Below are 15,124 nucleotides of genomic sequence, written 5' to 3' on the forward strand. Positions count from 1 at the left end.
GGAAAATTGCTGCAGAAACTGTTGTGATATTGAACACAGTTTATAAGGACAGTGCGGTGGGGAAAAAGTGTACAAGTGGTTTTCTCATCTCAAAAAAGGTGGATTGTTGATTGATGGCAAACTTTGTTCTGGACGTCTGCCTTGTTCTGGACGTCCCTCAACTTCCCTAACAGATCCCTAACAGATGAAAATGTCAACTCATAGTGCATTTGGAGTTCATTCCACCAGGGTTGACAGTTAATCAAGCTTTATATTAAGAGGTTCTGAAAAGATTGTGTAACAGTGTGTGACAAAAAAAGTCCTGATTTGTGGCAGATGGGACTAGTTTTGCCACCATGACAATGCACCTGCTCACGCAACCAGCTCAGTGTACCATTTTTGGGCAAAAATCAGCATGCTTCTCACACCCCACGCACCTGAGTCACCTCACCTCGCTCCATGCAACTTCATTTTGTTTCTGCGAATCCAGAGGGACATGAGATGACAGTGATTTGAGGACATAGAAGATGTGAAGGAAAAATCGAGGGTGCTGTCAGCCATCCAAACTGATGAGCTTGATAAATGCTTCCAAGATGAAATCGCAGATTTACCAGATGTATTAAGTTTATGGGAGAGTACACTTTGAAGGTGATAAGGTTGTTTTATAAAAAAAAAAAATTTAATGCATACCTTTGGAAAAAATTTGGTTTTGGGGACACCCCCTTATATAATGTGACATCACATAGTTAATGCTATTCCTAATAGTAGTCATGTCTATTAGTCATATTGAAACATGGCTTCTTAAAATTAATTTTCTCTGAAAGGAAAAGAAGGATGGGGACACTTTATTTATACAATGTTATTACATGCCATCCAGTGAGGTATGACTCATCTCAACCCCTGTACAACAGAATGAAACACTGCCCGGTCTTATGCCATCCTCACAGTTGTTCTTATGTTTAAATATTATAGCAGCTACTGTGCCAATCCATCTCATTAGCTTTTCCTCTTTTTCACTGACCTCCTACTAAGCATGCTGTCCTTTGTCGGGGATTAGCCTCTCCTGATAACTTTTATAGAATAGCTGATTGTTAGAAACAAATGAGACATCTTTTACTAACACATTTCTTAGTTAAAGGAATGTATTTAGGCTCATTTCCACTTTCTTAGAAAGGTGATTTTTTTCTTTCCAATTCCTATTTTAAGTATTATAATTATGCCTTTCTTTGGTCACAGGAAGTAATTTGTAATGGTATAAGTCAAATAACAGAGGTGATACAATTACTTTTGTTAAGTAGGGTATGTGATAATGTCACATTACGTAGTTAAGCTGTGTAAAATAGGACCATAGATTTGAAAAAATTGTTGATCCTGTAATAAAAATTAAATTATGTTAAAAAATAAATTTAAAATTTAAAAATAAATTAAATTATGTGATTAAAAACCTGTAGACTGTACAACCACTAGGGAGAGCAATATGGTACTACCTCTGACAACTTGGAATAGAACTCCCTTACGATCCAGCAATCCCTCTGCTGGTTATTTATCTTAAAAAATGAAGAGGCATTTATACACCCATATTCATCACAGCACTGTTCACAATAGCAAGAAGGTGGAAACCGTCTAGATACTCATCAGTAGAAGAATGGATACAGAAATTGGTACATAGACACAAGCTAATACAACACATCACTAAAAAGTGATGAAACCACGAAGCACCTCGTATCATGTATCAACCTGGAGACGTTATACTGTGGGAAATGAGTCAATCTAAGGACAAATATTGTATGAGACTGATTTTATAGATAAGAAAAAAATAACCAAGGGAAAAGCTTTCATATCATAGGGAATGGACTTTGGAGATTAGCAGAGGGGGAAGGCGAGAGTGGGAAGATGAAGCAATAGGCTAGATCGTTGCAGGTATTAACTTGGGTGAAAGAGAAGAGAGTAGTCCATAAGGGGGGAAAGAGAAATCAATGTGGAGGAGAAGGGAGGGTAAAATACTGAAGAGTTTGATTAGTAATTAGATAGTTAGATAACAAAACTGAATATGTGAAATGTAAACCCCTGCCCACAGTAAAACCTTGTTAAAAACAAAAAAGCCTATAGACTCTACAGGATACCAATCTGTATTATAACGGGCTATTTTTTTATGTGGTACTGAAACCTATACTTTCTCCTTTGTAAGACCCTAAGAGGCAGAGACCTTGCCATTTCATCTGACTTATTTTTGTACCCCCCTTGACTAGCAAGTTAAATTGCTATTTAAGTGGTAGCTGCTCAGTATGTGCTAACTACAATGAATTAATGGTTATATAAAATGGGTATGTAACTATCTAGCTCTGATTTGCCCTTATTAAGTTCATGGTGGCCTCTAGAATTCTCTCTCTTTCTCTCTCTCTCTTTTGAAGCTTATACTGTCATTGTTTTTTTATTTTCTGAGGTAAAAATAATAATTTAGTCATTCTTTTTTTTTTTGCTTTTAATCATTTTATTGGGGGCTCGTACAGCTCATCACAATCCATATATCTGTTGAATCAGGCATGTTTGTACATATGTTGCCTTTTTAAACCATTTTAGTTCTAGAATTTTGTCAAAGATCAATGTGAAACTTACTGAGTACTTCTTGTATATATTATGAGAAAACATCATTGCAGTGATTGGTTTGCTTGCAGATTTTAGATTTATCAATTCTCATTCCCATTCCATAGGTGGCAATTTCAGTCTTTAGTATTAAAAGAAATTTCTCAAAACTGTACACTATATTTTCAAACAATGAATATGTGTGAGTTACTTTATTTAGAATTTCATGTTAATATTTTATTTAATGTATAATAGTATGTTTACAAAAATACCTGAAGGAGAAGGGCACATTTGACAGAAAAAACATATAACATAAGCTTTATTTGAGTAAAGTACTATATTCTGACTTATAAAGCAAATATTTAATTCTTTGATAAATAGTATTAAAAGTAAGCCATCAACTTTCTTAAAAATGTTTTTTTCCCCATTAATGTCTGGGATAATTCTAGTTTTATATCTTTATTTTCAAATTTCCAGAAGAATCCTATTGTTGTTATTGTTGTTGTGTGCCATTCAGTCGATTCTGAGTAATGTAACTACCCTAAGGATAGCAGAATGAAACACGACCTGGTCCTGTGCCATCTCAGTTATTCTTACCTGTGAGCCCATTGTTGGAGCCACTGTGTTAATCCATCTTGTCAAGGGCCTTCCTCTTTGTCACTGCCCTTTACGTTACCAATCATGATGTCCTTCCCGTGGACTGGTCTCTCCTGCCAACATGTCCAAAGTAAGTGAGATGAAGTCTTGGCATCCTTGCCTCTAAGGAGCATTCTTGTTATACTTCTTCCAAGACAAACTTATTTGTTCTTTTGGCAGTCCATAGTACTTTCAATATTTTCCTCCAGCACCATAATTGAAGTATATCAACTGTTACTTAGGCTTTCTATTCATTGTCCAACTTTCACATGCATATGAGGCAATTGAAAATGTCATGGCTTTGGCCAGGCACACCTTAGTCCTTAAAGTCACCTCCTTGGTTTTCAACACCTTAAAGGGATCTTGTGCAGCACGATTTATCCAGTGCACAGGCAACATTTGATCTCTTGATTGCTGTTCCGTGAGTATTGATTGTGGATCTAACAAGATGAAGCCCTTGACAACTTCACTCTTTTCTCTGTTTATCATTATGTTACCTCTTGGTCCGGTTGTTAGGGTTTTGGTTTTCTTCACATTGACTTATAATTCATATTCATGTCTGCAATCAATGATCTGCAACACCAAATGCTTCAAGTCCTCCTCAATTTCAGCAAGCAAGATTATATAGCCTGTTATTGATTTATGGCACACCAGAGTTGTTTATGAAATGTGTGATTGTCAAGATATGTTATCTAATTAAATATACATATATCAGAATCCTTTAATATGTTTTACAAACAGATATGGATACGTGTGTGCTACAAAAATTATGAAACTGAGGAAAATACTTGAAAAAGTTGAGGCTGCATCAGGATTTACCTCCGAAGAGAAAGGTGATTTTCTTAACGTATAGGATGGGCATTTAAAAATAGCTTAAAAGTATATATATTTTTCATAGTAAGGGGGCTTCAGAAATTCATAGAAAAGTGGGATTAAAAGATAACAGAATTTTTCTATGAAATTTTTGAAGCCCCCTTATATGTGTTTCTAATTTGGGAATTTAATTTTAAATTAGAAATTAATTTTTATGTGATATACAATTTTCTCTGCATTTTATATATTCTTCCTTATAAAAGTAAGTGATAATATATATGTAACAATGAAATAATAAAATTTAGAACCTCGCTGGCTCCACTATCATAAATACATAAATGAAAAGCTCTTTCCCTTTGATCCAGTCGTGATACTCTAAAGTTTTGGTGTGGGATTTTTTCTCCGTCAGTTCAGAAGGGTTGCATTGAGCAATTCACATTTTCTCACTTAGTTTTGTTACAACACAGTTGAAAGATGAATAACTTCTATTTATAGCTAGTGGGTTTGTTCAGATTAATTGATAGCAGTGATGTGTGGAGGTGTAATAATTATTTAAATATCAGGAAAAAATATAGAGCCTTACTTATGGCTTTCTCCCATTTGGTTCCAGCCCCTTCCTCCCCATACACTAAAATGATCTTATGGTGAGTGAGTTATGCATTTCAGATGCAGTGAAAGCCATGCCAACTTTGAAACATATTTCATCAGACCTTCGAAATAGCTTTTATAAGGAAATTTTGAAAAATTGTTATTAACTGAGGTAATACTGATTATGGATATAAATATAGAAATGTTATTGTTACTTATAAAGTTAAACTACATCTTAAGTTTTGCCTGTGAATTATTTGATGTTTTAAATATTTTCTAGATCCTGAAGAATTCTTGAATATCCTGTTTCATCATATTTTAAGAGTAGAGCCATTGTTAAAAATAAGGTAAATATTAAAGTTTTATAGAAGCATTGCAAAGATAGCCCTAATTTTCATTGTCATTTATCAGTAGGAAATATTTCTTTAATGATTCCTTAATATATTTATTTAGTACCCTGACTATGCTTATTATTTAAATTAACATTATTTCATTGTTTTATTATTATTTTTCACAGGACTAAAGAGTGCACTTTTGGGGAGGACAATTTCTAGCTACACAGGGATAAGTAGGGGTGTGGAAAGTCGGCAATAGAGGAGTGAGGCACAGAGAAGTTGTGACAAGTGGAGATATGATGCTTTGAAGAGGCAGAGCTGGAGGAGGCGCGGGCAGTTACAGGGCTTCCGTTTGGGAAGAGCCAGGCCCCAGGAGCTGACTGTAGAATAAGACAGTCATGTTTGAGCGTCACTCTTCGTCTGTCTCTTAGCACTGCACAGCAGTCACATCTCTTTCTTGGTGGTTTCCGGACTGCTGCTGTGTCGCGGCCACTGATGAGGATTTTGTCCTGTCCCGCGTGCTCTTGTTCTTGTGGATCTGTTTGTCGTGTGTGTTGGTATCAAAACTGTGCTTCTCTATTTGGCTGTTCTTTTTGAAGCCATCCTATTGTCGTCACTCCAGTGCCGCATCTTTCTCCCTTCAGAAAGAGGAATCTATTGAGAAGGTAGGAGAGGACCAGATAAGCAGCTGGGAAGCTACTGAAAAGTAGAAGTAGTCTTGGAATTATATTTGAATATCTTTTCACAGGAGAATACTATGAAGAAGTAGGTTAATTTTGGGGGGATGTATCTATAACCTCCACTGTCACCGAGTTGATTCCTGCTCCTAGCAGCCCTGTAAGACAGATTAGAACTGGTCACGAGGGTTTCTGAGACCACATTTTGACGTAGGATAGCCTCATCTTTCTCCCAAGGAGCAGCAAACGTTAGTGGGAAAAGCCTATTCATTCTGTTATTTTTAGATCCACTTTTCCATAATGTTTTGATGCCCGTGCGTGTGTGTGTGTGTGTGTGTGTGTGTGTGTGTGTGTGTGTGTAAACCTAGTTGCTGCCTAGTCAACTCCCACTCATGGAAACCCTATGTATATCTGAGTAGAACTGTGTTCTATGTGGGTTTTAATGATTGCTTTTTACAATGTAAGTAAGTCATCAAGTCTTTCTTCCAAGGTGCCACTGGATGGTCCAAACCTCCAACCTTTCGGTTAGCAGCTGAGAGTATTCACTGTTTGTATCACCCAGGGAGACTTTGAAGGAGGAGCCCGTGGGAGTGGACTGCTGGTGAAGTAGCATGATGTGGAAATGAGTGGACTAGAATAGTGGGTTCAGCAATAATGTCTGGGTGAGGCTAGACATGACCTTTTGGAGTTGGTCTCTGAGATGTGGCCACTGCTTCATCCTTCTTCCACCCCTATTAATCCCTTTTATACTCGCCAGTTTTGATTAATGACTACCTTCTTCCCCAGCCTCTGTTCTCCTCTTCAAAGTAAGTTTAGTCATTTCCCCTCCAGAGTACCACATTCAACTTGAAGAATGAATCTAAAGCTGTGCTTTTAATGTTTACTCAGTTAATATAGATTGAAGATCAATTTCTTATAAAATTAGGTATAAATATTTTTGTACTTAATTCATAAACCCTTTAAACAAACAAAAAAGCCCTCCTAATTCACTGCCATCGAGTCAGTTCAGAAGCATTCCAATCCTAGAGAACAGACCTGCTGCCCCTGTGGGTTTCCCAGTCTGTAAATCTTTATGGGAGCAGAAAGCCTCATTTTTCTCCCACATAGTGGTTAGTGAGTTTGAACCACTAACCTTGTGGTTAGCAACCAACTTATAGTCCATTGCACCATTAGAGTTCCCTAATTAATTATTTAAGTCTTATTGTAGCCTAATAACATTGAGGATACTGGTTTCTTGTTTTTCTCTCACTCAAAGAATTAATTTAATCTTAAATTAGCTGCCATGTTCTGAGTTTGGTAGTTTATTCTTTTGTTTTTTTTTTTAATTTTTTTTACCTTTTTGTTGAGTGAAAGTCTTGTGCCCAATGCTCTAAAATTTTTCCTGAGATGTTATAAATAGGTTCCACATATCTTGAGTATTCACAATCTAAATACAGGACCTTAGTTTTTATGTGAAAATATTTTAATGCACTACTTAGTTTTCTAAAACCTAACAATAAAACACGTTTTAACTTTTTTCTGTGTTTCAAGTGATACTGTTTGATGCCACTGTTGAATCGATAGAAAAGAAAAAGCCACAAATATTTTTTATATTGTTTTAGAAATTCTCATTAGTGAACTAAAGCAAAATACTTACACATAAAGAATCCGTATGTATTCAAAGACAAATAATTAGATTTACATCTCATTTTATTGAAATTTACTTCATTGCACTTCACGGTTACTATTATTTTGCAACAACCCTATGCAAAAGAACTCTACTGAAGCCAGTTTTCCAAACAGCAGGCTTTTATTTAGTGTCTCTGTGTCACATTGTGGTTACTTTCATAATATTTCAAACTTTTTCAGAAGGTTGCACACTTATTAGACTACCATATAATGTACATAGACTTCACATAGTGTGTGCAGTGGGGAACTAAAATTTACGTGGCTCTCTTTATGGCAATGAAGCATGAGTCTGTTGTTACAGCCACTGTGAGTCCATCACTCTTTTTCTCTGACCCTCTACTTTTCCAAAAATGATGTTCTTCTCCAGGTACTGGTTTCTTCTGATAACATGTCCAAAATACATGAGACAAAATCTATCTTCATTTTTAAGGAATATTCTGGCAATCCATGGTATATTCAATGTTTTTTACCAAAATCATAATTCAAAAGCATTACTTTTTCATTGATCTTTCATATTCTTTGTCCAGGATTTGCATACATACAAGATGATTGAAAATGCTGTGACATAGATTAGGCCATGTTAGTTCTTACAGTGATGAGACTGAAATTTGCTCTTGTTTCAGGATCCAATTCCAATAAGAAAGGCAAAAATTTCCAAGGGTGGCTTGAAAAGACAAATTATCATGATATAAATATTGTAATGAAATATGAAAAGACTTAGAGTTAGAAAACCAAATGGGAAGATCATGCTTGGAATTTTTCAAGTTGAAAAAAACGGAAGGAAAAAAATTCCAACCTTGAGTGACACAATTGAAGCATTCTGTGAACAAAATATTGAATAATTCCAAAAACATCCAAATAAAAGGGATAGAATATACAGAGTCACTGTGCCAAAAAGAAGCGATCAGTGTTTAATCATTACAGGAGGTAACATATGCTTAAAAACAGTGGTCTCAAAGAAAGAAATGCAGGCTTCACTGAAAGCACTGGCAAAATACAATATTCTTGTAATTGACAGAATTCCAGAATCAAAAAATCATTTTACTGAACCGAAAAAGTTCTGTAAAGACCTTGTTTCTGTACATTTTTTTGTGAAAAATGCCATTTTAAAAGTATTTAATCTTTCTGAACATAGTCTTTCTCACTTATCAAATCCCCTTGTACTGTGTGTAAATGTTTTAAACAATCTCAATAAATCACCACTTGTTTGTCAGGTTTCGTTTGTTTTTGTTTTTACTGTGGTAGCTTTTGTGTTGCTCTGATGTTGGAATCTATGTCACCGGTATTCCAAATACCAGCAAGGTCACCCAAGATGAGCAGAGCATCCAGACGACAAATAATCTGTCTACTTCTGGGGAACGAGACACTGAAAATCTTAAAGAAAGGAGAAAATTATGGGTTAGATATACTGAAAATCTTATGAATTGCAGTGGAACATTGTCAGATAGAGTGCCAACAGATGAGCCCATCATATTTAGAAGCTACATATGACTAAGGAAGAGCTCACTTCTTCACTTCTTGAGATAGAGTTGATTACAATGAAATAAGGTAAAGCGTCAGAGCCTTCGTTCGCTGATGTGGCGTGTGTAAAAATGAGAAGAGACAGCTACAAACAAGCATCTCTTAATAATTGGGATGTGGAATGTAAGAAGTTTGAATGTAAGAAAATTGGAAGACAAAAAATGAAATGGAACACAAAGATTGATAAGTTAGGCATAAGTGTACTGAAATGGATTGTTATTGGCCGTTTTGAATCCCAATAGTCATACTGTTTACTGTGCTAGGAATGACAAATTAAAGAAGAATCGTATCAAATTTATGGTCAAAAATATATTTCAAGATCTGCCCTGAAGTACAGTGCTGTCTGTAATATAATAAATATATGCATTAAAAATTGAACAAATACAATTATTCAAATTTATGTAAACCACTAAAACTAGTGATAATTGAACTCTACCATTGTCTCCTCAAATTAATCAATCATGCAATCAAGATGTATTGATAATTGGCAGTTGGAATATAAAAGTTGGAAATAAATAAGGAATAATATAGGTTCTTGATGATAAAAATGAAGCTGGAGGTTACATGATACATTTTACAGGACCATGACTTGTTCATAGAAGATACATCTTTTCAATATGAACATTGAAAATATACATGGATTTCACCAGGTGTAATACACAGAAATCAACTGTATCTATGCGGAGAGACAATGAGAAGTTCAATGTTGTTGTTAGGTGCCATCAAGTTGACTACAACACTGTATAGCCCTGTGTCAGCCTCACAATTGTTCCTATGTCTGAACCCATTGAGACAGCCACTGTGTCAATCCATCTTGTTGATGTTCAATATCAGCAGCTCAAACAGGGCCAGAGCACTATGGAATCGATCAACAAATTGCTAATATGTAAATTCAAGTTGAAGTTAAAATAAATCCATAAGAGCCAAAATTCAAACTTAAGTGCATCCCACCTAAATTTAGAGAACATCTCATGAATAAATTTGACTTAATGAACACCAATGATAGAAGAGCTGACGAGCTGTGAGTTGACATCAAAAGCATCATATATGATGAAGAAAGCAAAAGGCCATTAAAAAGAAAAGCAAAGTAGGTAACAGAAGAGACTCTGAAACTTGTTCTTGAATATAGAGTAGCTAAAGCAAATGATAAAAGAGTTGAGCAGAAAATTTCAAAGGGTAGTTTGAGAAGACAAAGGTAGTGTATTATAATGAAAGGTGCAAAGAGCTGGAGTTAGGAAGCCAAAAAGAAGAACACAGCATATATATCAAACTGGGGGAAAAAATCAAGTCGACAGTTGGTATATTTAAACATTGTACAGTCAAAGATTTGAGTGACGCAGGAAGCACCAAAAGTACATACAGGAATACAGAGTTACTGAACAAGGAAAAATTAGTCAAATTAGGCGTTAGCAAAAAGCAAGACTCCAGGAATTGACTGACTACCTATTGAAATGCATGTTTTAACATGCTGATGAAGCATTGAAAGCACTTACATACCTTTGCCAAGAAATTTGGAAGATAGCTACTTGGCTTTCTCCGAGATCCATATTTGAACCTATTCAAAAGTGGTGACCCCAAAAAAGAATGTGAAAATTATGGAACAATACCATTAATATCACATGCAAGTAAAATTTTTCTAAAGATCGTCCAACAGTTGTAGCAGTACATCAATAGCAAGCTGCTCAAAATTCATACCAGATTCAGAAGAGGATTTGCAACAAAGATATCATTGCTGATGTCAGATAGATTTTAGCTCGAACTAGAGAATACCAGAAAAATATGTACTTGTGCTTTATTGATTATGCAGAGGCACTTAACTGTGGGGACCATAATAAAGCATGGATAGCATTGAGGAGAATGAGAATTTCAGGAGTTTTCATTGCACTCATGTGGAACCTCCAAATGGACCAATCAATAGGTGATATGGTTAAGGTTTATTGTGTCAACCTGGCTGATAAACACATGTGGGATTCATTGATGGGCAGAGAGATAAATGGCTCGGTAAGCCTCGCCTTTCTAGTTCTCTGGTCTCTTGCTCTCTGATGGTTGGACCAGGGTGCAGCTGCCTTAGCCAATTCCCTGCTTCAGCTGGCAAGGCTCACTTCCTGCAAGGCATCCCTGAGGAGAACCCACATGGACCTACCCTGATGCAGCTCTGGGTGCTGGAGCAGCCGCATGGAGCCACTGCCAGCGTTGAGGTGCTTAAACAATCACTGATTCGGCTTTCCTCCTGCAGTGGGTGTCATTGTGTGTTTTGTGAGATTGAGGAGGACTTTGTAGATTGGTGTTAGACATATGAACTAATGTTGGACTTATGGACTTGCGGACAGCACTGGGTTGGGATGCTTTCTTAAAGTACACTTAACCTTTATATAAAATTCTCTTACATACATATGAGTTTCTGTGGATTTGTTTCTCTAGTCTACCAGACTAACACAATAGGCAATTGTTTAAACAGAACAAGGGAGTACTGTATGGTTTTAAATCAAGAAATATATGAGTCAGAGTTGTATCCTTTCACCATACTTAACCTGTATGCTGAGCAAATAATCAGAGAACCTAGACTATACGAAGATAAAACCTAGACTATAAGAAGAAAGTTTATTAACAACCTGCAATTTGCAGATAGCACAGCCTTGCTTGCTTAAAGTAAGGAGGCTGACACCCTTACTGATGCAGATCAAAGATTGAAGCCTTGAAGATGGATTACAACTCAATGTAAAGAAAACCAAAATCCGCACAACTGGACCAGTAGGAAACATGATAAAAGGGGAAAAGATGAAAGGTTGTCAAGGATTTATCTTGCTTAGATCCACAATTAACGTTCCTGGAAGCAGCAGTCAAGCAATCAAATGATGCACTGCATTGGGGAAATATGGCACAAGACCGCTTTAAAGTGTTGAAAAGCAAGGATGTTACTTTGAGGACTAGGGTGCACCTTACTTAAGCTAGAGTCTTTTCAGTGGCCTCATATACGTGTAAAAGATGAACATCAAACCCGGAAGATCATAGGAGAGAGGCATTTCACTTACGGTGTTGGATTTCCAAAAGAACATCCAGAGTGCTCTTTAGAAGTGAGAATTTGAAGACTTTTCCTCACATGTTCTGATTGTTATTTGGAGAGACTAGCCCATGGCAAAGGACAGCATGCTGGTAAAGTAGAGGGGCAGTATAAAAGAGAAGGGTCCTCAAGAGAGGGATTGACAGGGTGGGTGCAACAATAGGCCCAAATACAGCAATTTGGAGGATGGATCCAGGGCCAGGCAGTGTTTAGATGGGCTGAACATAGGGTCACCATGAGTCAGAACTGACTCGATGACAGTGATTTTAGTTTCTTCCGTTTTAACAATAAATTTTGTGAAATGGGGATATAAACAGGAGCGCTCAAGCACAGGCTACATTGTGTTCCAAACTGAAGGGAAAGACCCCAAGACCAAGTCCACTGCCATTGAGTCAATTCTGACTCATAAACTGCCCACAGGACTCCTTGGAGGGAGGACTATGAGGATTTTATCCGAGTAAAATAAAGAGATGTACTAATAGACACAACAGAGGAAATTATCCAGTAAAGATTTATAAGAGGTTTGTCAAGCAAGTCATGTAACCATCTCTGACCTAACAGTAGCCTTAGGGTTACACATTTGCTATCTCAGCAGATTTGTTTAGTAGCTCTGGGAGTGCTATCCAGTAAGCATGCGATTATGACCCACGAAGAGCAGTGAATGGAGACGACCAGCCGCCCTGTAAGGTCTGCAGTCTGCAGATCTGCATAGGGCTGCTGTGAGTAGGCATTAGCTCGCTGGCACTGGGTGTTTTCTTGCTTGAGACATTTCGTTGACTAAATATTTGATCAATAATAGATTGCCTTTCTTCTTTAAAGGATCAAGTTTATGCTTTGCCTTGGTTAACACTTTAGCAGAAATGAGACACAAGGTTTCAATAAGTGAACATTTAATTTAATTTTAAAAAGTTTAATTTGGGTCAGGATATTAAGTCTTGATTTTTTACCTTATCTGTGTCATAGAGATAGTGATGTCTTAACCTGATCAATTCTTTTTTATTTTTCCAAACCATTTTATTAGGAGCTAATTCAGACATCTTACTATTCCATAGTTCAATCACGTCAAGCAGTATTGTACAATTGCTACCATTATCAGTTTGAAATTATTTTTCCCTTAAACTCCTTAATATCAGTTCCTCTTTACCTTCCTCCAAACCTCCCCCATCATTTACCCTAGAAATGCTTATTAAAATTTCCATCTCTATAGGTTTATCACTCCTGGGTTTCTTATACCAAAAAATGGGAAAAACAAATAATAGTCAAAAAGATTACCCACAATGATAAAATATGTCAGAGATAAACTCCCATAAAATACACACAGAAATTATTGAAAACCAAATCAAGCCAAAGTGTATGAGAAAGGATCAGGTTTTTCATTTTACTATATAGTCATCTCCCTAATACTTTGGTAACTAGTTTACTCTCATTCATCAATTATGATTACAAGGAAATACTGGTGACTTCTTTCCTGTGTAGATCTTGAAAATGTATTTGGGTTTCCACTGTTATTCATAGGCTCCTGAAAACCAGAATCTCACAATTTAAGCTATGATACTACGCCCTTCAGTTTTGGATTGTATGATTTACAATCCTTGGGTCAGAGATGTTGGTTTACCTCTTCCATGTGGGCTTAGTTGACATCACATATAGATAGCTGCTTTTTGGAAACAAGTCTTTAAGACCCCAGATGCTGTTCTATCTGATAGGTGGGCACCATGTAATTTCTTCACTAGATTTTGTTATAGCACCCATATCTTCTGTGTTTCCTTCTTGAGGGCGAGTATCTAGTAGGGCTATGTCGTAAGAGCCAATTGTTCCTTGATTGGTACTAGTATTGAGTGCATACCCATAATCCATTCCTGGATCTATATATTTTTTATCTTCCTTTGGCTCCCTTTAGAGACGTCCTTGTTAATATATGGTAGAGAATCTTATCAATCATCTCCTTGGAGCATAAGGATCTTCTGTTAATAGAATCACTGATTAGCCCATGGTACTAATTTTAAAAACACCGTTGAGAGAAGTATATTAGACCAGTGTAGGCTAACTACATATCTCAGTATCTGAGTTATTCACTTGTTCAAAATAAATCCTTATGTGGCTGGGAAACATTTACACAAACAATGAGAGTTGGTTGTCAAGCAAAATTTACAATATTCACTGATAATTTCAATCACAGGTATTCCAAAATAATACATATGGTAATACAGCAAGTAGGGCATTGCTGTACTAAAGTCCGTGTACTGATAGATCAGTACTTTTGGTATAGCTGTGTTCTGCTTCTTCACAAACTTGTAAGTTCAGTCTTAAGTCCTCAGGTTACAGGTGTGTTTTAGATAGAGCTGTGGTTCACCTATTGCGGTTTTCACATTGGATCCCTCTGGGATGGCCTTTGGAATGTGTCGTGCGATTTGACGATCCAGGATTCAATGCCCTAGTGCTCTGAGGCACTGGGCCTGGGCCTGGGCCCCTGGAGATTTTTCAGAAACTCAGGCCAATGTGGCTTATTAGGAGCATATTACTAAGCATCTTTCCCACACTGGGAAGTAGGTCCTCCCCTTTTTTGTACCAACAGATAATGCACTTTGGTCTTCTCCAAGACCTGTATGCTTCTTTTCCCTTCTCCTGACTTGACTGTCCCATCAGTATCCCTCATCCCTGATAGGAATGTGTCCCAGTCTGGTGGAACCTTGTCATAACCTTGCAAAACAGCCACTGTGTTAGTCCGGGTAGACTAGAGAAACAAATTCAGAGATACTTATATGTGTATACTAATAAGCTTTATATACAATAGCAATTGAATGTTGAGAAAACATCCCAGCCCAGTCCAGATCAAGTCCATAAGTCCAATATTAGTCCATATGTTCAATACCAATTTATAAAGTCTTATTCAGACTCAAGAAACATGTGCAATGATGCCAAATATAGGAAGCTCACAGGCCAGTGGGTGGAAGGTCTTGTGAATCCAGCAGTGGTATAAGCATCACAGCTCTGGCAGGGGTCTCCATGTGGCTTCACCAGCTCCCAGGGTTCTGGTTGCATCAGGGTAAGTTCATGTGGCTTCTCCTCGGGGATGTCGCACAGGGAGTGAACTGAGGAGTGGGAGAGAATCTCTCCAGCCTCCAAGGAGGAATACAGGAGTTTCCAGAATCCTCAGGAGAAGGCCATTCCCACATAGAGGCCTCATTGGCTATGACCTGATCGACAGGTAAACTCCACCCCTTCACTCATAATCCTCTCAAGTTGACAACAGCCACTAAATA

At 37.0% G+C, this 15,124-nt stretch overlaps 1 protein-coding gene across 4 annotated transcripts in view; it reads left to right on the plus strand.

Annotated features, from left to right (window-relative positions):
* Positions 1 to 15,124, plus strand: part of CYLD (CYLD lysine 63 deubiquitinase) — a 101,998-nt gene that overhangs the window by 66,573 nt on the left and 20,301 nt on the right. For all 4 annotated transcript variants that reach the window (XM_075537702.1, XM_075537700.1, XM_075537699.1 and 1 more), the window contains exons 11-12: positions 3,940 to 4,031; positions 4,880 to 4,946. In XM_075537702.1, coding sequence (XP_075393817.1) covers positions 3,940 to 4,031; positions 4,880 to 4,946 — 159 coding nt within the window. The remainder of the gene's footprint in view (positions 1 to 3,939; positions 4,032 to 4,879; positions 4,947 to 15,124) is intronic.

Source organism: Tenrec ecaudatus, chromosome 18 (assembly GCF_050624435.1).
Source record: "Tenrec ecaudatus isolate mTenEca1 chromosome 18, mTenEca1.hap1, whole genome shotgun sequence".
NCBI classification, from domain to species: domain Eukaryota; kingdom Metazoa; phylum Chordata; class Mammalia; order Afrosoricida; family Tenrecidae; genus Tenrec; species Tenrec ecaudatus.